This window comes from Scyliorhinus torazame, chromosome 3 (genome assembly GCF_047496885.1).
Source record: "Scyliorhinus torazame isolate Kashiwa2021f chromosome 3, sScyTor2.1, whole genome shotgun sequence".
NCBI lineage: Eukaryota > Metazoa > Chordata > Chondrichthyes > Carcharhiniformes > Scyliorhinidae > Scyliorhinus > Scyliorhinus torazame.
The window spans coordinates 191,770,865-191,795,132 of record NC_092709.1 but is presented as its reverse complement, the minus strand read 5'-3'; the positions used below and the strand labels follow the sequence as shown (position 1 = coordinate 191,795,132).

Here is a 24,268-nt window from a genome sequence, read left to right as displayed (position 1 = left end):
AGGTTTTCACACCGCAGGCTAAGACTCCACAGGCAGGAAGGGAATGGATGACCAGGCAGAACAAGAGGACTAGGCTGGCTGTGGCCATTCCCCAGAAAAATGAGATCAAAAACAGTATCCACTTTGGATACTGTTGGGGGGAATGGCCTCTCAAGGGAGCAGAATCATCCAAATTTATTGCACCATGGTTGGCTCTGTTGCACAGGGAGGAGTAAAAAGTATGGGAATGCAATAGGTGTGGGGCATAATGTACCAGAAATGTTTGGGAATATAGGGTTTAGTAAGACGGAAGGAACCAAAGGAAATCAGTCTCAATAGGGAAAATAGTGTTGGGGAAATTGATAGGATTGAGGGCCGATAAATCTCAGAGCCTGACAATCCTCATCCCAGAGTACTTAAGAAATAGTGGATGCATTGATGGTCATCTTCCAAGATTCTATATACTCCAGAACAGTTCATACAGATTGGAGGGTAGCTCATGTTGCCCCACTATTTAAAAAGGGGAGTAGAGAGTAAACAGGGAATTTTCAACCAATTAGCCTGCTGTTGGTATTGGGGAAAATGTTAGAGCCCATTCTAAAAGTTTTAATAGTTGAGCACTTAGAAAACATTGGCAAGGGCCATCATGGTGGTGCAGTGGTTTGCACTGCTGCCTCATGGCGCCCAGAACCAGGGTTCGATCCTGGCCCCGGGTCATTGTCCGTGTGGAGTTTTCACATTCTTCCCGTGTTTGCATGAGTCTCAACCCCACAACCCAAACATGTGCAGGCTAGGTGGATTGGCCAATCTAAATTGCCCCTTAATTGGAAAAAAAATAGAATTGGGTACTCTAAATTTATATGAAAAGTACAGTGGCAGGATCGGACAGAGTCTAATGAATTTCGAAAGGATAATCATGCTTGACAAATCTAATGGAATTTTTTGAGGCTGTAACCAGTAGAGTTGACGAGGGGGAGCCAGTGGATATAGTTTATTTGGACTATCAGAAGGCTTTCGTCAAAGCCCCACATAAGAGATTACAGAGTAAAATAGTTTTGGGGATAGTATATTGAGATGGATAGAAAATTGTTGGCAGACAGGAAACAACGAGTATGAATTAACGTATCTCTTTCCAAATGGCAGTCAGTGACTAGTGGGGTATGGCAGGGATCCGTTCTAGAACCCCATTATTCACAATATATTATAATCATTTAGATGAGGGAACTAAATGTAATATCACCAAATTTGCAGACAATGCAAATCTTGATGGGAGGGTGTGTTGTGAGGAGGATGCAGAAATGCTTCAGTGTGATTTGGACAAATTGAACAAAAGGACGAATGCATGGCAGAAGCAGTATAATGAAGAAGAAGAAGAAGAAGAAGAAAATCGCTTAATGTGAAGTTATCTACTTTGGTCGCAAAAACAGGTGTTGTGGGAAGGGGATGATGGATTCAGGGCAACGGAGAAGTGGGCCAATGTGTCACAGAGGGAGGTCCCTGTGGAATGCTGAAGGGGTACTGAGGGGAAGATGTGCATAGTGGTTGTATCATGCTCGAGTTGGTAGAAATGGCGGAGGATGATCCTCTGAATGCGGAGGCTGGTGGGGTGAAAAGGGAGGACAAGAGGGACCCTGTCGTGGTTCCAGGAGGGAGGGTAAGGGGTAAGGGCAGAGGTGCGGAAGATGTGTCAGGCATGTTTGTGTGCCCTCTCAACCACAGTGGGGGGAAACCTTGGTTGGGGGAAAAGGCAGACATATCCAAAACACTGTTTTTGAAGGTGGCATCATTGGAACATTGAATCAGTGGAGGTGGAGAAACTGGGGGAATGGGATGGAGTCCTTACAGGGAGTGGGATACGAGGAGCAATAGCCAAAGTAGTGGGAGTTGACTACTTATATTCTAAACCAAAATACTTGTCTCAAATTTGCGTCTACATTCAACTGACTTATCCCCCTGAGAAGCTCAAGTCGGTTAATTCATTAGAAATTGGATGATTAAACACATGTTCCGAGTACTATTACAAAGATCATTGTAAGGGCTGGGATTTTGTGAGGGCTCCGCTTACTTCTGGAAAGGTTGTCCTTTCAAATATCCTCCAACTGTCAGACAGTTGAGACTTCCAAACTGGATCCGAACAGGCGTTTCGATGTCTTAAGCGTAACCATCTACAGTTGGAACTCCCCTGCCTTATGTTCTTTAACTCTGGAGTCTTGCATCTCGAACGTCCAATACCTCTCTTCTCAGCTTGGTTATCTCAAAAGTCCAAATCACTGTTAATAGACTCATTCAATTATCACCTTTTTAGCCAGAACACAAAATTTAAATTGAATTTGGCCTGAAAGAGATGTTTCCTACAATAAACGTATTTGAAATGAAACTGTTTGAAAACAGAGGCACATGCAGGAATCTGCCCCCCACCCCCCTGTAATTAGCTTCTTGATTACCCTTTCTCACTGGTTTAGCTCAGTGGGCTATGTTGCTAATTGTGTTTCTCTTTATTTGGCTCTGAGTTATGGCGGTCAATATGGTCGTCTTCCTTAATTCTAATTACGTTTTGCTCTAGAGTCGCCAAGCATTTTTCGATGCCGCCACAAGGTTCAAACCGAATACTGATCAAAGACTCGATACACCAGTTAGTTAGTTCAAAGCCAAATGCTTATTTATTTACACACACAGTTAAATATACTCATGCACAAACACTACAGACTAAACTATCATTACTGCTAAAGCCTATACTTAGCTTTGGGCGCCCACTCAGTCAGAGGAACAATGGCCATTGTTCGGTTCGGAGTCTGCTGGGGTGGAACTGGTACGGGATAGCAGCTAAGGTTGTCTGTCTGGTAGCGTGCGTTGACCTTGGACTTACTTGTTCTGGTGCAGCTGTTGGGCAGGTCTCTCCTCGGTGAGAGACGGAGCCATGAGAGCGATTCTCTCTTGGGGGATCCTTCTTATACCAAAAAGGGCTTCGTGCGCTTTTGGGCGGGCCTTGAACTTGGCCCCAATTAATTGGGCCATTTCTCAATCGTTCCTATTGATTTCCTCCAATAAAGGGGTGGGTGCCCTGATGGCTGGGCGTGTCCTAGGTGGCCGTTGGCCTGCTTTGTTCTGGTCTCCTCTGGTGCCAGGGTGTCTGCCTTAGTATCGTTTATTTAAATGTTACTCTTTTGTCCCCGGAGATGGTCCATTAGTATGCTAATGGGTTTGCGGTTTTGGTCTTGGCTGGGAGCTGCGGCTCTAATCCTGAACCTGCTTGTTTTCTCAGTATTGTCCATTTTCCCTGCAATCTTTGCAAAGTATCCATTTTGTAATCGGGAAGTGACCATCCCAGATGGCTACAGCTAGACAGCTGGCTTATGATGCAGAACAAGGCCAGAAATGTGGGTTCAATTCCCATACCAGCTGAGAATTCTGAATTCTCCCTCCATGTACCGAACAGGCACCGGAATGTGGTGACTAGGGGTTTTTCAGAGTAACTTCAATGCAGTGTTAATGTAAGCCTACGTGTGACAATAAAATGATTATTATTATAGTTTATCTTCCAGGCAGCTTGGTCACATGATCAGTTACTGGAAGCAAGTTGCTTTACATAAAATCATCTTCCAGAGAAACCTAGATAACTGTGTTTCTACTCCTGCCACAATAATAGTTGCGGCTGGGGAAGGCGGTATGAATGAGGCCAGCCCTCTACTTCACCATCTCAGTTGGCCTGCACCCATTGAGGCACACCAAGATGTTACCCCCTCCTTGTGACTCTTCACGCAGCACCCCCCCCCCCCCCCCCACAATAGCTTCCAAAGCCCAAGCCTCCTTCCCACAGTCCCCAATCCCTCCCGGACCAAGAACTTATCTCTAATGCCCTATCGCATGGATTTTCTCTTCAGGATTGCCTGTAGTCCCAGCAATGGTCACTATTAAGTACTGGCGCTGCTGGGACTATTCAGCTGCTGGCTAATTAGATTGACTGGCAGCTCTCGAAGGTGGGACTTCCTTTTCCTGTGGGACAGAAATTCCATAATTACTTCATTAAGGTTGCCCCCAGCATATTCCCGTGGCGGGAGCCTTTTATAAAGTTGATTGGTTTGCAAGCAGTACCCACCCCCCTAAAATTCAGCTCATGGGTTTTTCCCCCAAAACACATGGGCCATTACAATATAATTAACATTGACTTTAATTCACATATGGCCTATTTACTTAGAGTTTAAATCAAGCTCAGAGTATTTTCCCTTATGGGAAGAGATTGGTTTGCTTTTATTGTGTCATTTTACGAACCTGCATTGCAACTTTTAATGATTATTATAGTTGTGCCCTAATCCCTTTGTTTCTCTACCCCAATTAGATTCAATTTTCCAAGTATGCTAGCATTCTTCACAAGTTTTTAAAAATTAATTTACGGGATGTGGGCACCGCTGGTTAGGCCAGCATTTATTGCCCATCCCTAGTTGCCCAAGCCTTCAGGGACTAAATGCCCTACTCCCATTCTTATGCTCCTAATTAGAGGCCATCAAAGTAAAATAAGTACAATAAATCAAATAAGGAACTCAGAGGAAACTTATTTACCCAGAGAGTGGGAAGAATGTGGAACTTGCTACCTCTGAGGCAGTGAATTGATGGAATACTCTCCATTGCTTGCATGAGTGCATCTCCAACAACACTCATGAAGGTCAACATTATCCATGACAAAGCAGCCTACTTTATCGCCAACCCATACACTGCCTGAAACATCGGGGAAAGGAATTTTATGAAGGCGACAGGAGTCACAGCACCGGCTGGAGAGCCAGCAAAGCATTACCCCTCTTCAGAAAGTCCATTTGTATTATGTACCAATCAGGCCAGGTCATCAGCAGGTCTATCACCATGATCAAGGACTTTGGGCTGAAGTCCCGCCCACCAAGTGTTGCCAGCAAATCAGAGGCTAGGATTTATTTTGCTCAGCAGAGCCACGGGAGAGGCAGTGGCTGCTGCAGGAAAGACACCCAAACAAATCCTGGATTTTTGTTGATCACTGGACTCAGGTGAGTGATGACAGGATGGGTTTTGTGGGATGGGGTCACAGGGGAGTGTAAGAGAGATTGGCAACAAGGGCAGAAAGTTGGTTCTCAGTGCACCCTTGAATGAGAGACACACCCTCCGAAAACCACAAATAACCCGTACATAGAATCTACAGTGCAGGAAGAGGCTATTCGGCCCATGGAGTCTACACCGGCCCCTGAAAGAGCACCCTACCTAAGCCCATACCTCCACCCTATCCCCATAACCCAGCAACCCCACCTAACTTTTGGGACACTACAGGCAATTTAGCATGACCAATCCACCTAACCCACTCATCTTTGGACTGTGGGAGGAAAGCAGAGTGCCCAGAGGAAACCCACGCAGGCACGGTGATAACGTGCAGACTCTGCACAGACAGTGACCAAGCCGGGGGTTGAACCCATGTCCCTGGTGTTGTGAAGCAACAGTGCTAACCACTGTGCTACCGTGCTACCGCATACAGGTTTGTTCATTTTGCTCTCTGATTGCCAACAGGCCCCACCACTGCTGATTTCAGGATGAGACAATTAATTGGGCATTAATTGCCCACTTAAGGATCACAATTGACAGCAAGACCGTCCATGGGCTTCCCACTGCAGATCCCACCCACCACCATCCTGATTAAGGGTGCACCCTGTCACCAAATTCACAATGGAAACAAGCATAAAATTCTACCTTTTAACTTCTTCCCCCATGGGGCAGAGTAGCAGCAGTGTGTACCATCTATCAGATGCACTGCAGCAGCTCACCAAGGCTCCTTTGACAGTACCTTCCAAACCTGTGGTCTTTACCATCTAGAAGGTCAAGGATAGTCGACCCACGGGAACACCACCATCTGCAAGTTGTCCTCAAATAAGTCACTCATTATTCTGACTTTGAACTATATCACCATTCTTTCTCTGTCGCCAGGTCAAAATCACAGACTTCCAAATACTGTATCACTTTACTCTGTCTACACCACATGGACTGCAGTTCAAGAAAACACATCACCATTTCAAGGGCAGTTATGGATAATCGGGCAGTAAATGCTAGCCTTGGCAGCGAAGTTCGAATACAATAAGGGAAACAAAAAGATGGTTGATCGAAGTTAGGAAATCTCTTCCACAAATATGATCGATGCTAATTCAATTAATAAATCATTTTGGCTCAGGCTGTTAAGGGATACAGAGTCAAGGAGGGAGTTCGGCGCCAGATCAGCCTTGATCTCATTAAATGGGCTTGACATGCCCCAGAGGCTGAATGTTTACTCTTGTTCCGATATTCTCTTCATTTAAAGTCTTGCAGTTCAATGTGTAATCTTCAGAGTCTCATTAACAATTCCATGCGGATATTTGTTTTCAGTAATTAATGATCTCAACGTAGGCATTGTATTCATTGCATTTGAGATCAAACACATTTCTTTCAGCGAAGCGCTAAAAATAAGGGGGAGTGGGGTGGGGGACACTGCCTCGTCGTTATTCCTTTAATTCTTGAAATGCACTGTACTTCGTTTGGTTTATAATGTGCCGGAGCTATTCTGGGCTGAATTGTGCCCCTCTTGGGAGGGGTGAAATGTTTTTCTCTCTCTCCTCCGCCGTGCTTCGTGTTGGAGTGGCCTTTTCCGGTGGGCTGGGCTGGTGTGCCTTTCCCCTGATGTCGGTCATGGCGGAGGGGGTGTGGGGTCCAATTTCACCATGGAAACAAGCATAAAATACCACCCTTGCACTTCCTCCACCATGGGGGCAGATTGGCAGCAGTGTGTACCATCTGTGGGAACGTGGTAGTGCAGTGGTTAGCACAGTTGCTTCACAGCTCCAGGGTCCAAGGTTTGATTCCCGGCTTGGTTCACTGTCTGTGCAGAGTCTGCACGCTCTCCCCATGTCTGCGCGGATTTCCTCCAAGTCCTCCGGTTTCCTCCCACAGTCCAAAGATGTGCGGGTTAGGTGGATTGGCCATGCTAAATTGCCCATCGTGTCCAAAAAGGTTAAGTGGGCTTACTGGGTTACAGGGATAGGGTGGAGGCGTGGGTTTGAGTAGGGTTCACTTTCCAAGGGCCAGTGCAGACTCGATGGGCCGAATGACCTCCTTCTACACTGTAAATTCTAAGATTCTATCTATCAAATGCACTGCTCACCAAGGTTCCTTTGACAGTACCTTCCAAACCTGTGATCTTTACCACCTAGAAGGTCAGCTCAGTGGGCTAGACAGCTGGTTTGTGATGCAGAACAAGGCCAGCAGTGCGGGTTCAATTCCCGTAGCAGTTTACCCGCACAGGCGTGCAATGTGGCGACTAGGGGCTTTTCACAGTAACTTCATACTTGTGACAATAAAAGGTTATTATTAAGGGTAGTGGACCCAAGTGAACACTACCATCTGCAAGTTGTCCTCAAATAAGTCACTCATTATTCTGACTTTGAACTATAGCACCATTTTTTCTGTCTCCAGGTCAAAATCACAGCATTCCAAATCACTTTACTCTGCCTACATGGACTGCAGTTCAAGAAGGCACATTTCGAGGGCAGTTAAGGGTCATCGGGCAGTAAATACTGGCATTGGCAGCGAAGCTCGAATTCCATAAGGGAAACAAAAAGGTGGTTGATCGAAGTTAGGAAATCTCTTCCAGAAATATGATCGATGCTAATTCAATTAATGAATCATTTTGGCGAAGGGTGTTCAGGGATACAGAGGGAGGATACAAGGAGGGAGTTCGGCGCCAGATCAGCCTTGATCTCATTAAAAGGGTGTGACATGCCCCACAGGCTGAATGCTTACTCTTGTTCCGATGTTCACTTCATTTAAAGTCTCGCAGTTCAATGTGTAATCTACAGAGTGCTATTAACAATCCCATGCGGATACTTGTTTTCAGTAATTAATGATCTCAACGTAGACATTGTATTCTTTGCAGTTGAGATCAAACACATTATTTTCCAGCGAAGTGCTGTTGCTCTGTTTGGAAATATCAATGAGATGTTCGCAAGTTTCCACGTTTGATGCCGGGACCGGATTTTAAAAAAGCTTCCGAGAGGGGGATGGACGTACCCGGACTCACCCATCGCGGCAACCGTGGAGGGGTGGAGAGGCTTTGCAAATAAAGTGAACAGTGAACGGGCTCACTCCCCGTTTGCCGAATAGGAAGGATAATGAGTCGGGGTTTTTTGCACCATATTTCCCCAGGTTGTGTGCCCTGACTGGCGGCGGGTTCAGGTGGCGCGCGCGTGCGCCGCGGTGGAAGGCTCCGGCCCCTGGGCTCGCGCTCCGGCCCCCGGGCTCGCGCTCGGGTTGGGGTGTCGGCGCTGGCTGGAGCGGTGTGCGGCTGCGCGTCCTGCCTGCCTGGCTCTCTCGCTCACTTCATTCGCACAGAGAGCAGCTGCTCCGCTGAGATTAATCCCGCCGCCCTTTAAGTGCACCGACTTGCTGGTCTGTCGGACGATGCACTGACTCATTCCGGGAAGATGCCGCCCGTTCGAAAGACAGTGGCAGAGCTCCGCTCTCGAGCGGAAGGTAAGGTGCACTCCCCCATTTGGGAGGAATGTCTTGTGACCCAGGGTAGAGCAGCACATTGCCATTAGATTGCACCTGTCCGTACCTGTGATTCCCTCTCTCCACCCTTCTCTTTACACCCCACAGCGGGTTGAAACTTCGCCACCATTTTTGTTTCTTTTGCAATGAAACATCGGAAACGTTTCGAGGAAGCTGCTTTGAAATGCGATGCGGTGTGTTTTAAATAGCTTTCACACTGGCAAAGTAACAGCCGAAAGGAAATCTGTTCAGGATTTGCTGCACTCTCCAGTTTTGGAGCCAATGCCCATTGTACTGTGACTTGGGACTGAATTCGCCCCGCAGTATCTGCCGTTTTGTACGAACCGGATTATTTTTTGTACTTTTGGGTTTTCGGTTTGGGCACCCGTGTGATAATCGAAATTGCACCTTGTAAATTAATCATCGCCTTCCAGATTTGCTGAAGCCCGCTGCATTATTGGTCCTCCGCTTTTTTTCCCGAAACTGTCACTGGAAACTATATAGGCTGAAGTTTTTATTGATTATTTGTTATTGTCAGGAGTCATTAACCAGTCAAGGTCCAACTTGGAGTAATATATTGGGCACTTCTTGTGCATACATCGTACAGAACCTGAAGTAAATTTTCTTTGCGGTTAGGAAGGCGAGACAAATAACCATGTTGATAATTTGTTTTTGAAGCATCTGTCTGTGTACATAATAGGAACGATTGCATTTTTAGTAACGTGTAAGGTAATTCAGTATAAAAACAAAAAGACGGGCTCTGGCTTAGCAGCTAATTGGCTAATGAAGAAAATACACGAGCTTTTGCTGTTCACAGCACTGAATACAGTTAATGTTTACGGTCTTTCAGCATATTATGTAATTGAATATCAAGTAATTGGGCTGGACGGATAATTTGAAATTCAGTGTTTAATGGCAGTACACCGAGGATGCATACTTTGTAATTGCATACTGTGATGCAGCAAAATAAATCTTGTCAAATGTGGCATCTGAAGCTAAAACACTTGAGCCTGAAGCCAACATGTTTAGATAAATTATATACATCAGATTTGGGATCAAGGAGCGCTGTGGGCGCAATGAATTATGAAACTCACAAGCAAGGACGGCACTGTTCATCCAATTTTGGAAAATGATTTAATGGTGGCTGCAATTCACTTCTGAGTGCAACATTTAAGTTTGAAAGTAAACATTAATATCAATTCCGTAATCCTAATAATTACCTTGAAGGGAATTGCTGCTGTCAGTAACTTTCCTGTGCTTCAAAACTTGCTTGTTGAGCTGTTGTGTGTAGGTTTTAAAAATTGGACTAAATATTGCCCAAGAATTAAATTTAATCTTTCATGGGGTGTCACTGGCGAGACAAGCAATTGTTGCCATCCCTGATTGCCCTGAACAGAGTGGTTTGCTGGACCGATTCAGAGAGCTGTTGAGTGTCAACCACATGGCTGTGGATATGGAGTCACATGTAGGCCAGGCCAGATGAGGGGAAAGATTTCCTTCTCTAAGGGACGTTAGTGAACCAGATGGGTTTTTACAACTATCAGTGTCACCATTACTGAGAGTAGCTTTCAATTCCAGATTTATTATGAATTTAATTCTAATTCCATCAGCTACCGTGGTGGGATTTGGATGTCTATGCTCAGAGTATGTGCCTGGACCTCTGGATTACTAGTGACGTGACCACGACACCACCATCTCCCCCCCCCCCCCCCCCCCCAAAACACAGACTAATGAATTAGTGATGATGTATTACTCTTCTGAAATCCATTCTCTCTAACACAGGCTGATGCCCAACAATGTGATTGGAATAACATCAAAAGAGCTCTTTGTGCTATGTGCTGAAGTCAGAGTTCTATATGTTATGTGAGGAATACAATAGCTGCTGTAATTGCACTTCATTCTGTACCAATCCAGAATATTTTCATACCTGTGACATGTCTCACACATTTTGTTGCAAAGTTCTTGGACACTGTTCCTAGTATTGTCACAATTTGGGAACATTAACAAGCTGTATGAAATGATGGGTATGTAAGAGTATTTGCAAAGGGAAAATGCACACCAATGATGAACCAGCACTTTTCTGGGATTGCATTGCAGTTAAAGCATATGTTGTGGGAAAAGAAGAGCGAGTTAGCTACGTGATATCTGGGTATAAACATTTTCTCATGCTGATGTTCCTAGATTGACAATACAAGAATACCATCGGCCAGACTTAGATTTTTAAAAAAAATTCTTCTTGACCAGAATTTATTGTCCCTCTGTAATTGCCATTAATTAGAATAGTTTATTGTCACGTGTACCGAGGAACAAGGAAAAGTATTATTTTGCGTGCAGCTCAAACAGATCATTTAGTATGTGAAAAGAAAATATGTAAAAGGGCAACACCAGATACACAACGTAAATACAGAGACACCGGCATCGGGTTAAGCATGCAGGGGTGTAGTATTAATCGGGTCAGTCCATAAGAGGGTCATTTAGGAGTCTGGTAACAGCGGGTAAGAAGCTGTTTTTGAATTTGTTTGTGTGTTCTCAGACTTTTGTATCTCCTGCCCGATGGAAGAAGTTGGAAGAGTGAGTAAACCGGTTGGGAGGGTTCTTTTAATTATGCTGCCCGCTTTCCCAAGGCAGCAGCAGGTGGATCAATGGATGGGACGCGGGTTTGTGTGCTGGACTGGGCGGTGTTCATGACTCTCTGAAGTTTCTTGCGGTCTTGGGCCGAGCGGTTGCCATACCAGGCTATGATGCAGCCAGATAGGATGCTTTCTATGGTGCACCTGTAAAAATTGGTAAGAGTCAGTATGGATGTGCTGAATTTCCTTAGTTTCCTGAGAAAGTATAGGCGCTGTTGTGCTTTCTTGGTGGTAGTGTCAATGTGGGTGGCCCAGGACAGATTTTTGATGATATGCACACCTAGGAATTTGAAGCTGTCAAGCATCTCCACCTTGAGACCCCATTGATGCAGACAGGGGTGTGTACATTAATTTGCTTACTGAAGTCAAGTGCACCTAGGCTTTGGCATACACGGGTAGTAATTTCATTATAATATGAAAGTCAAATCCATGCACAGTGTTACGATCCCAGTTGATGAATGGAACCTGGCTCAAAAGACCAGGGCTGGATTCTCAACTGTCGGGAATCTCCGTTGTGCCGGCAGCACACCCACGCTCTGATTTCCTGACGGCGTGAGGCTGCGTATAATGGGAAACCCCATTGGCCACTGGCAGAATGGAGAATCCCGCTGCCAGTGAGGTGCACTGCACCAGTTTGGGACGGAGAATCTCGCCCCATAACGTTTTTAATATGCAGTGTGGAGGAACAGTCACAAGATTTCAAATTAGTTTAAACAACAAGAAAAAAAATGTTTTGTAAACATGACAATATATATTCTTTTACTCTCGCTTTGGCTTAACAATTACACACTGGTTTCAGGATTAACACCATTTACAAAGAACACCATAAACTACAATGGTCTCATTAACACACCGTCCTTTTTTTAGCACAGAATAACTGACTGTGGTAAGACACTTTGAACCCAAGTGAATGTCTGTGGACTTAACCTCAAAATCCCCCTGGATGATTGATTCTTATACCGTGAGCGCCTTGGCTCACTGAATTCCAGCTTCCACACGAGTGATTTCAAATTCCGTTTTCAAATGTCACACTTTAAAATGACCTTTTTAATTTATGCTTTCCCTCTGCTGCTTCCATCAGAGTTTCGATTTCAGGTTTTACACCTCTCCCTTCAGGTTTCTTTTGTCTTTAAAGACTTTTAAACAACTTCCGAGGTCCAGTCACTGATTTCCACAATTATTTCAAATAATGTCTCCCAAATTGTGGTAATTTCTCATGTACCTTAGCACTACTGCAGATCTTTCTGGCTCGTGATCCCATACGTTTACCACTCTTGAGAGAGGGATAATCACAGGCTAAAGAGGTGTGAATTGTCTCAAGCCAGGACAGTTGGTAGGATTTTGAAAGCCCAGACCAGATGGTGGGGGGTGAATGTAATACGACATGAATCCAAGGTACTGGTTGAGGCCATACTCGTGTGTGCGGAACTTGGCTATAAGTTTCTGCTCGGCGATTCTGCGTTGTCACGCGTCCTGAAGGCCGCCTTGGAGAACGCTTACCCGTAGATCAGAAGCTGAATTCCCTTGACTGCTGAAGTGTTCCCCGACTGGAAGGGAACATTCCTGCCTGGCGATTGTTGCACGATCTCTGTTCATCCGTTGTCGCAGCGTCTGCATGGTCTCTCCAATGTACCATGCTTTGGGACATCCTTTCTTGCAGCGTATGAGGTAAACAGTGTTGGCTGAGTCGCAGGAGTATGTACCTGGTGGGTGGTGTTCATGTGTAATGCTGGTACCCATGTCAATGATCTGGCACGTCTTTCAGACAATGCCATGGTAGGGTTGTGTGGTGTCGTGGTCGCTATTCTGAACTCTGGGTAGTTTCCTGCAAACAATGGTCTGTTTGAGGTTGCGCGGTTGTTTGAAGGTGTGGGGATAACCTTGGCAGATGTTCGTCTTTATCGATGACGTGTTGAAGACTGAAGAAGATGTTGCAGTTGTCTGCTCCGGGGAAGAACTGGACGATGAAGGGTACTCTGTCGGTTGTGTCCCGTTTTTGTCTTCTGAGGAGGTCGGTGCGGTCATCTATCTGCACTGTAATCAAATTGGCTAAACATAAATTAAGAGCTTCTCTACCTTGCAAGGCCCCAGTTGTGAAGCAACCGTTGCTGGTTTACACCATAGCTCTCTTCAAGCACAATAGAATTGCAAATGGAATTGAATCTAACCCCCCAACATCTTTGTCCAGCATGAATCTAACTATAGGCATTACCCTTCCAGGCACAGAAACATTAAATTAAACCCACTTAAAACTTTACTTTATTTCTAATGTTTATCAATATAAATACATTTATTTTCTTAATACCAGTCTGTGTTCTTGAGCATTATTCACCCCTACTGAGCCTCACTCAGTTTTGCATGAAAAGTTTTGAATTCTATTTACTTTGAGCTGTCATAAAAGTAAATGCATGACCAGCAAGTTGTTTTGTGGTTTACTAAACTTGACATTCTCTACTGAGCAGTACTACACTACTGTATTCTTCACCCGATGCCCGTGTCTATGTATTTACAGTGTGTATGTTATGTTTGTATTTTGTTTGACCTATCCTATTTATTTTATTTTCATGTACGGAATGATCTGTTTGAACTGCACACAGAACAATACTTTTTACTGTACCTCAGTACACATGACAATAATCCAATCCAAAGGAAATGCTTTTCTGGTTAAATTGTCAAGCATGAGTGCGGAGCATCCATTTATGGCATTTAAACCTGAAACTGGTTTAAAAAGTAAAACAAAAAGTAACAGGAAGGCTATTAATTTCCTGTAAATGGTTTTTAGTGCCGAAAGTATATTGTTCAAAATTGAGCAATGGATTGTATTTTGTACATTATATTTTGGGTGGAGGTTTTGTTGTATTTGAGAAGCAAAACAAATTTTTATCTTGTATGTTTTTGCAGGTGAATTTTTTTTTCTCCCACCAAAGCCATTGTCTTGGCTCCTAGTCAAAAAATCCATCTCCCCCCTCTGCAAATGTCTGAAGCTGTTAAGGCCCAGTTTCGAGATAAATAAGATGTTTTTCCAAAAAGCCCGCTGCCTGTAGGCACTGCATTTTATATCCTACAGGGATCCTGAATGAATGACTGTCTCTACAAAGAAGATCATTACCAGCTGTAAACCAGAGACTTTAATCAGCAACCTTTCCGTGGAGAAAGTGTGCTGAAGAACCACCATCCAAAGCAAAGACTTTTTTTCTTTTTTTGCCTTTCACCCCTTTCCCCCTCTGTGTTTCTGTCTTCTGTGTCTGGGTAGACTGTGGGGGCAGTTAAAGGACGTAATAGGTATTAGCTTGTTATCCAATTGTAGTTACTATGTCTTGATAGTTCTTGGTATAAATAAACAGTAATCGTGTTTACATTTACAAAGCTGGTGACTAATTATTGGGCAGCCAAGGGCCAGAGACTTTGGCTATTTTTAGAATAATTATTGGTTAATTCACTTGTGTTGTGACCCTGGGACGAATGGAGCTGGAATGGATCACGCAATTGCCCAGCGTGTCATAACACTTGATTTTAAAATTATCACCTTTGTTTGCCAATCCCTCTGTGATTCTCTCTCTCGCCTTCTCCAGTGCCACAATCCTCAGATCTCTGCACTATTCTAGTTCTGGCTTCTTGAACATTCGAGCATTCCTGATTTTAATTGGTCCACAATTGGTGACCAAGCATTCAACTGCCTAGATGTCTGCTCTGGAATTCCTTCCCTAAATCTTACATTCTCTCTTTTCTGCAATAACATGCTTCTGAAAAAACCGTCTTTTTGACCAAGCTTTTGGTCATCTGCCCTAATATCTCCTTTGTGGTTTGGTATCATATTTTGTTTCATAATGTCAATGTAAAGTGCCTGGGGATGTTTTATTATGTTAAAGGCATTTGCACTTATGGAAGTTTTATGAAACCGTGTTAGTGTGAATAGCTGGAGTCTGCAACAGGTTATGGTGGCAGAGTAGGAGTGGCTCTCTGAAACCTGGGCCCATTTTCTTTACATTTGCATCTTCATTTATAGTGCCAGTCAATTACTTTATTTGTGTACATTGTGGTGGAATAGTCTGTTATTGATAAGGCATGGGAAATTGCACAGTAAAATAGTGACACAAATTGCCTAACGAATGCAATAGAGAATCAGCAATAATTTCTTAATTTCACAAGGACTGTTTATGTTAGCAAATTCCAATTTTCAAGTTTACCATACAAACTGATTTGTATCCCAAAAGATACATTTAATGTAGATTACAGATTGTTTGGGAGAGTCATTTACGTGAAAGACTATTTCCTAACGTTTAAAAGAAAACTTGTAAGATATTAGTTTTTACTTGTAGGGTTTTTTTTAAGAAAGGGTGGCTTGCTAGATGTTACGATCCCAGTTGACGTTATAGCTGGATGGGAAGATCCAAGAACAGAACACTGGCTCAAAAGACCGTAACATTTTTATTTTTCATAAAACGCAGAGGAACAGAGTCATAGGACTGTTAATGGTTTTAACAAGTGTGGAGTTTGCAATTTCTCCCCCTGTCTGTGTGGGTTTCCTCCGGGTGCTCCGGTCTCCTCCCACAGTCCAAAGGTGTGCCGATGAGGTGGATTGGCAGGGTTACCGGGATGGGGCAGGGGAGTAGGCCCGGGTTGGATGCTCTTTCGGAGGGTCGGTGCAGACTCGATGGGGCAAATGACCTCCTTCTGCACTGCAGGCATTCTGTGGTTCTAACAAGAGAAAAGCAAAACAAATGTGAAATAATGTGGCTTTATTTCCCCAACCCCCGGACGCAGCAAAGGTTATGGGTTATAAAAACATTTCATTGCAGATCTAGTAATTGCTCGTCAGGACAGTGACAATGTTGACTTCTACTGGCAATGTAAAAAATTGTCCAGATAAGCTGTGTCAACGAAACGGTCAAATCAAAACAACCAATTGCTGTCCTTTAGTAACTCTAAATTATCAGCAGATTGATTAGAGGAGCTATCAACAGTGCTTTAAAGTGGCATTTAGTCATTAGGAAAGCTTTCCTGAAGCTTTATTTGAGTTTTCCAGGAACATTTGGCTCCAGACCTCATTACAGCCCTTTTTACTCAAAATGGACACGATGTAAATTTGAAATGTAAGATGAGAATAATCCGTCTTGACATTTTTGTGTGATTCACAATCAAAGTGTTACCCTGGAGCCCTAGAAGTCAGTGAAGATAAAGGGAAAACTCTCCAGTGACTGGAGTTATATCTTGCAGAAAGGAAGATTGTTGTTTTTGGAAGTGAATAATCCCATCCCAGGATATCGCTGCAGGTGTTCCTCTGAGCACTTTCCTCGGTGTAACCATACCATTTCAGATGCTTCATCAATGATCTCCTATTCATTGTAAGGAAAGGGACTGTTTGTTGACTATTTGATGTAAGCTCCATTCGCATCTCCTTTGATCAAGCTGGAGCCACCGGTGCAAGGTAATGATTGTCTCTAAAAAAGAGAGCTCAAGCACATCCTTCTGATCTTCATCATGATTGGAGTCACCCACCATTAACTTCTTCAGGGGGATGTTCCTTTTTTAAAAAAAAAATATTTTATTGAAAATTTTTGGCCAACCATCACAGTACATTGTGTATCCTTTGTGTATCCTTTACACAGTAATATCACAATATAAATAACAATGGCCAGTTTTATAAACAAGAAATAAATAATATATAAACAAAACTAAATGGCAACTGCCTTGTCCCAGATAAATATTCTCCAAAAATATGTTTTAACAGTCCAATATACAATTATCTATAACAACAACCTATACATATTATACTTATATACTTATATATTAACATCCCTGAGAATCCCTCTGGACGCCCTTCTGTTTCCTCCCCTATCTCCAAGTCTACCCAATGTGGAGCGTGATCCAAAATGGCTATAGCCGTATACTCCGTCCCCCTCCGCTTCGGGATCAACGCCCTTCCCAGCACAAAAAAGTCTATTCGCGAATAAACTTTGTGGACATAGGAGAAAAACGAAAACTCCTTACTCCTAGGTCTGCTAAATCTCCACGGGTCTACTCCTCCCATCTGCTCCATAAAATCTTTAAGCACCTTGGCTGCAGCCGGCCTCCTTCCAGTCCGGGATCTCGACCTGTCCAGCCCTGGCTCCAGCACCGTATTTAAAATCTCCCCCCATTATCAGCTTTCCCATCTCTAGGTCCGGGATGTGTCCTAGCATGCGCCTCAAAATTGGCATCATCCCAGTTCGGGGCATATACGTTTACCAAGACCACCGCCTCCCCCTGTAATTTGCTACTCACCATCACGTATCTGCCCCCGCTATCCACCACTATAGTCTTTGCCTCAAACATAACCCGCTTCCCCACTAGTATAGCTCCCCCCCCCCCCCCCCTGTTTTTCGCATCTAGCCCCGAATGAAACACCTGCCCCACCCATCCTTTGCGTAGTCTAACCTGGTCTATAAGTTTCAAGTGCGTCTCTTGTAACATAACCACGTCTGCCTTAAGTTTCTTAAGGTGTGCGAGTACTCGTGCCCTCTTTATCGGCCCGTTCAGCCCTCTCACATTCCGCGTGATCAACCGGGTTGGGGGGCTTTTTACCCCCCCCCCCTTTGTCGATTAGCCATCCCCTTTTTCCAGCTCCTCCCCCGGTTCCCACGCAGCAGCAACCCAGTAACTCCCCCCTCCTGCCCTGCTAGATCCCCCACTAGCCTAGTTACACCCCCCATGTTGCTCCCAGAAGTCAGCAAACTCTGGCCGACCTCGGCTCGCACCGTGCGACGCCCCCTCCTTCCTGCTTCCCTATTCCCGCCATGATTATCATAGCGCGAGAGCAAAGCCCGCGCTTCCCTTTTGGCCCCGCCCCCCATGGCCAACGCCCCATCTCCTCCACCTCCCTTCCTCCCTCCACCACCACCTGTGGAAGAGAGAAAAGTTACCGCATCGCAGGATTAATAACATAACTCATCTTTTTCCCCCCCCTTTTTCCCCCCTCTTCGCCCCCCATACTCGCCCCACCACTTTGTTTCAAACGTTCTTTTTTAGTAACCCGCTTATTCCAGTTTTTCTTCCACAATAAAAGTCCATGCCTCATCCGCCGTCTCAAAGTAGTGGTGCCTCCCTTGATATGTGACCCACAGTCTTGCCGGGTGCAGCATTCCAAATTTTATCTTTTTGTGAAGCACCGCCTTGGCCCGATTAAAGCTCACCCTCCTTCTCGCCACCTCCGCACTCCAGTCTTGATATACGCGGATCACCGCATTCTCCCACCTACTGCTCCGAGTTTTCTTTGCCCATCTAAGGACCATCTCTTTGTCCTTAAAACGGAGAAATCTCACCACTATGGCTCTAGGAATTTCTCCTGCTCTCGGTCCTCGCGCCATCACTCTGTATGCTCCCTCCACCTCCAGCGGACCCGCCGGGGCCTCCGCTCCCATTAACGAGTGCAGCATCGTGCTCACATATGCCCCGACGTCTGTTCCTTCTGCACCTTCAGGAAGACCAAGAATCCTTAAATTATTCCTCCTCGCGTTATTCTCCAGGACCTCCAATCTTTCCACACATCGTTTATGGTGTGCCTCGTGCATCTCCGTCTTCATCACCAGGCTCTGTATATCGTCCTCGTTCTCGGCAGCCTTTGCCTTCACGACCCGAAGCTCCCGCTCCTGGGTATTTTGCTCCTCCTTTAGCCCTTCGATCGCCTGTAATATCGGGGCCAACAGCTCCTTCTTTATCTCCTTTTTAAGCTCTTCCACGCAGCGTTTCAAAAACTCGTGTTGTTCAGGGCCCCATATTAAACTGCCACCTTCCGACGCCATCTTGGTTTTTGCTTGCCTTCCTTGCCGTTGCTCTAAAGGATCCACCGCAATCCGGCCACTTTCCTCCTTTTTCCATCCGTATCCAGGGGGGATTCCCTTCTGGTTTACCGCACAGTGCTTTTAGCTGTTAAAATTGCCGTTGGGGCTCTTATTAAGAGCCCAAAAGTCCGTTCCACCGGGAGCTGCCGAAACGTGCGGCTTAGCTGGTCATCGCCGCACCCGGAAGTCTCCAGGGGGATGTTCCTTAATAAAAGTTTAACCGGACTCTGCTCTTGTAGCCAGGGACTTTAGAAAGGAGACCGGAGTAGACCATATGATTCCTCAAGCCTGCTCCACCTTGGCTGAAATTCTGCCTCACCTTCACATTCCCATCCACTCTCTGGATTCTTTGACTTACTGACAATCCAAAAATCCTTCAGCCTTGAATATACCAAACAATTGAGCATCTACAATTCCAAAACTAACTGTCGTGTTGGGTGTTCTGGTTTACAAACAAGCGAACCATGCCGGAAGTGGTGTAACACTATTTTATTAACTGTTCAACTATGCTAACATGCTGTAAACGTGGGTATAAGCAATACCAGCTTAACTGTGGACCCTCTCCTATCACTAGCTATGGTGAGGCACTCGGCACATGGTGAATGTCTGTGATGCAGGCTGTGAGCTCTGTGCTCTGAGCTGGCTGCTGCTAGAATGAGCGGGAACTCTCCTGTCCCCTGTCTTTATAGTACTTGTGCTCTCACTGGTGATTGGCTGTGGTGTTATGTATGCTGGTTGGTCCTACTGCATGTCCATCAGTGTGTGTGTGATTGCACCATAATGTACTGATTTATATTATGACACTAACTACCCTGAATGAAAAAAGTCTCCATCTCAGCCCTAAATGATTGATCTCTTACCCTGAGCTAGCTGAGATATCCATATCTTGGATATCTCAGCCAGGGAAAGCAACCTGCTGGTGTCTACCCTGTCCACCTCCTTCAGGATTTTTTTGTTTTAATTCAGTCGCCTCTTATTTTTCCAAGCTCTTGAAAATACATGTCCGATTTACTCAGCCTAAAGGTGATCTAAGTTCTAGATTGTTGTGATGTAACATGCTGAAGCCTTTGGAATTGATCATTAGATTTGAGCACCTATGCACAGAATGGTTTAAGTGGACTTTGTTTATTCTAATGTTGTTAAAAATCAAAATAAACACAATTTGAGCATGTTTGACATTTTATGACTTAAATACTTAATAATTAAACCTAAGTAGTTAATGCTACTATGTTTTTAATTTCAAATTTAAATTAGCCACAGTAAACTGGACTAAAGTTAATGGGTAAATGTATATATAAATGGTGGAACGTATTTGGTATGATGCAAAGCAAGTGCATTCTCTAAAAAAATAAAGGCTTCATTTGTGTAGTTGAGCAACATTGGTCAGCAAACGGGGTAAAAAACGGCTTCAAAAAAGCTTGATGAGATGCAAGACAAAATGGATATCAAGCTCTGCAACAGAGAAATTAAGAAATAAAAAAGGATAATAAATTGCACGATAAATCAAAACTAACAGCAAAAGTCTTTATAACTATATTAACGAGTGGTAATCAAAAATTGGAACCAATAAGATGGACCGGGATGAAATTCAAGTGTATGATCAGTCAAGTGAGTATGGATTTAGATGTGTCCCCAGGACTTGGTGATTTCCACTCCAGGATATGAAAATAAGGTGAGTAAATTGCAGGCGCGATAGGCACAACTTTTCACAACTCTTTAGATTGAGGAAATATGCCATGTGAATGTCCCCACTATTTAATTGAGGGAGGAAGAAATGCTGCAACTGCAGATGTTAGTTTAACATCTGTTGTGAGAATCACAGGATCTGGGCGTTTCTGGCAAGATGAGCATTTATTGCCCATCTCTACACTTGAGAAGATGGTGGAGGTCCACTTTTTTGATATAACTGAGTGGTTTGCTAGGCTATTTCAAAGATCAGCCAAGAGTTAACCATGTTGCTCTGTGTGGTAGTGCGGTCGATTTAAGGCGGTTGATTTAAGGGGGGAACTTTTGCGGTCCATTGGCCAGCTCTGGGCCTATCGCAAACTCCGACCAATGGGGGAAAATTGCAGGGCCCTGGGAATGAGGTCCTGAGCAGCGTGTACCCTGGAGCCAGAGAGTGAAGGCCTGTTTAGTGACTCTGCCTGTAGTGTAGATTACCTTTTTCTTTTATATCAATCAATCCTTCTGTTTTATTGGAAGTGTCCCTAGTATTGCCTCGAGCTACCACATTGGTAACGCATGTAAATCGGATCAATCACAAGCCCGCAGTACCAAGCGAACAGAGGTTGAAAAACGTTGACGTAAAACAGTGAATGGAAAATGCCCATGATTTGGGTAGCTTGACCCATTCAATCAGGGGGCTGAAGACCAGACTGGAGCCAGAATATTGAGCAGCTCGGTTTCTTCTTTACAGAAAACCAAATAATGGAGGAGGATAAACAGCAGGATATCCTATTAACAGTCTGTGGGCCCCCAAATACAACCTTATAAGAAATTTGATGCCCCAGGAGGCTCCCAACACCGTCATTCAACCAGTTGGTGAGGGACCATTTCAACTCCAGACCACTGATCATATAAGTTCAATTCGGATGTCGGGGACCCTGGAGAGACAATCTCCACTTTTGTTGCCAGACTCTGCCCAATGGTTGAGCATTGTGTGTTCAGCTCAGCGTTCACTGATATGCTGTACAATGATTAGTATGTGGTGTTAAGTATGCAAAAAAAAAAAAAAGGTTTCTGGCCAGAATTAAGATTATCTAGGGCGAGTGAAATTGCTCAGGCAACTGAGTGTGCTGAGAGGCATTCATAAAACGTGCAAGAGGGCAAGGTGAATCAGTTGTGGTGTGGTATGGCTGCAAGGTGCACAGCTATGTCAGGCACAGGGAGACTGCGATCCCAGTAACAGGATCGTTGTCGGTGGACAGGGAAGAAAATGGGTCATCAGGCCAGAAGTCCAGATGATTGCTACGGATGTAGCAGTCCTCCAAGACCACCCAAGAAGTGTGCCACTGCAGAGAGTTTGGGGCTACAGTAGAGGTCCGGTTGCAGATCCTTTCTACCCATGCCCCCCCACCCCCAAAATATTGGTACCTGACAATGGCACTGCGTTCACTGGAGGATTTTCAGTACTTTGTCTGAACACATGGCATTTGCCAAACCAGAACAGCCCCTTGTCGCCCCACTTCCAAATGGCTTGGCAGAGAGAGCTCTGCAGACGTTCACGACAGCCATGAAGAAGCTGTCCAACAGACCACTACACCTAAGGTTGGCCAACTTCTATCTTGTAACACAATTCCCCCCCCTAACTGTTAGACGTTTTAGTTGCTGTGATATGAAGAGTCTAAAGTTCTGTTCCTTTTTCACAAACACACATTTATTTCCTTCCAACAGCCTTTGCACAAATCTCACTATACATCACCTGGCAGAGGCCACCTGAAGCCCCTTTACATAATAGTGTCAATTAATGGATACTTAACATAAATGAGACAACAAATTGCAATGTCTCTTAACCCATTACTTAACAGTCTCCTTCCTTGGAGAAAAAAAAATTAGGTGAAAACAAAATTTCAAGAAACTCAAACACACACATGATTTTCTCCCTTTTTTTTGGACGAGTAATAAAAAAAAAGTCACAGAAACAAGCTCCCTTCATTAACAATATCCAAAAGTTTCTGTGAACTCGCCCCTCTTTTCGTAAAACAGTTGATAGCTGCTGTCGACCCATTTAATTTTTGTTATTTCCCCTCTGTTCAACATCTGCTTCAAACTTGCGATGTCTATCCATAACCTCTTTTCATTGACACTTTTTGTAGAGTGCACATTTTCCCACAGGGATGTATTGTCAATGTGACAGCCAATAGGTATATTACCCAAATCCCCAAATTTCTGTCAATATCATACATATATAAAAGGCCATATCCATCGCTTCTACAATGATAAAGTCTCAGCAGCCAAAGTGCTTTTTACCACTCTCCTTATTTTCTTTGTTTCCCACACAAGCGGGCAACATTTACCATTGTTCCCCAAAAGGAAAATGATAAAACCTCCTGCACTTGAAACCCCATCACATAAATTTGCGGAGGACGCATCACTATAAACTATGAGTTTCAAGTGCCTAAAGTCACCTAAAACCGGGAATTTCAAAACTCACTCCTGTATTTTTAGTTTGGCCAATGCTTTATTTGCTCTTATTATGTCTTCCACTTTGGGATCATTCATTTTTGTACTCAACTCTAAGACATCAAAACTCACATCCGGTCTAGTCTGTCTACCTAACCAGTTCAGTTGCCCAATTAAACTTCGCAGTTGCTCTTTTTCTATCTTTGAAACCATTGTGTCTTTTTGTGAAACTCGGCCACGACTAATTGCTATTTGTCTGATGCTTTCCAAATAAGATTGCTGACGTAAAGTTGCCCCTAACTTAGTCTGTTCGATTTCCAGTCCAATATATTTAAATGCTCCGGAAGCCTGACTTCCAACCCTGAATTCTTTCCTCAAACCAGAGATTACAATAGCTTCAAAATCACTAGTCCCACCCCACAAAAAATCATCGACATGCATCATAAAAATGCCAGAAAGATTGCCTTTATAGTGCCAGTAAAACATTGCAGGATCTCCTTTCAACTGGCAACAGCCTAACTTTAACAAAACTGACCTTACTGAAAAATACCAGACTCTAGATGCATCATTTAATCCATATACACATTTGTTCAACTTCCAGAGTACCCCTTCTGTGTTAGCTGCTTCTTTATGAGGACGGAGAAAAATGTCTCTCTGGAGCTGATACCCCTGCAAAAAGGCAGCTTTTATATCTATAGATTTGCATTCCCATGCCTTTGTGGCTAATAGAGCCAAAAAGATCTTTTAAAATAACCTTTCCTGCTGTAGGTGAATCTACCCTTAAATCCTGATCTTCTAAGTTTTCTTCAAATCCCCTTGCCACAAGCCTGGCCTTTGCCTTATAAATTCTATCTGGAAGAACTATTTCTGTGCAAATCCATCTGTGGGATAGAGCTCTTTGTCCCCTATCCGGTACTTCCGTGTATACCCCAAATTCACTCCAACTGTGCAATTCTTGCTGTTTAGCTTCTTTGATAACTTTTTCATCTAACTTATTTGAAGCCACCAAAATCTCATGTGCATGTGGGCTTTTACTCCTATTAGTATTCATAGTCTTACTCATGTTCCGAGATCTTTATAAACGACGTCCCCTCTCCCGCCTGGTAACTTGTTATATACTGCCAGGGGCTGGTTTAGCACACTGGGCTAAATCGCTGGCTTTTAAAGCAGACCAAGGCAGGCCAGCAGCAC

At 44.2% G+C, this 24,268-nt stretch overlaps 1 protein-coding gene across 4 annotated transcripts in view; it reads left to right on the top strand.

Annotated features, from left to right (window-relative positions):
• The first annotated feature begins 8,286 nt into the window (after positions 1–8,286).
• atp8a1 (ATPase phospholipid transporting 8A1) overlaps positions 8,287–24,268 on the top strand; it is a 508,819-nt gene continuing 492,837 nt past the window's right edge. For 3 of the 4 annotated variants that reach the window (XM_072496671.1, XM_072496674.1, XM_072496672.1), the window contains exon 1: positions 8,288–8,487. In XM_072496671.1, the coding sequence (XP_072352772.1) occupies positions 8,439–8,487 (49 nt within the window). In that variant the 5' untranslated portion in view covers positions 8,288–8,438. Of the gene's footprint in view, positions 8,488–24,268 lie in introns of all 4 variants that reach the window. The other variant, XM_072496670.1, reaches the window with a different exon arrangement.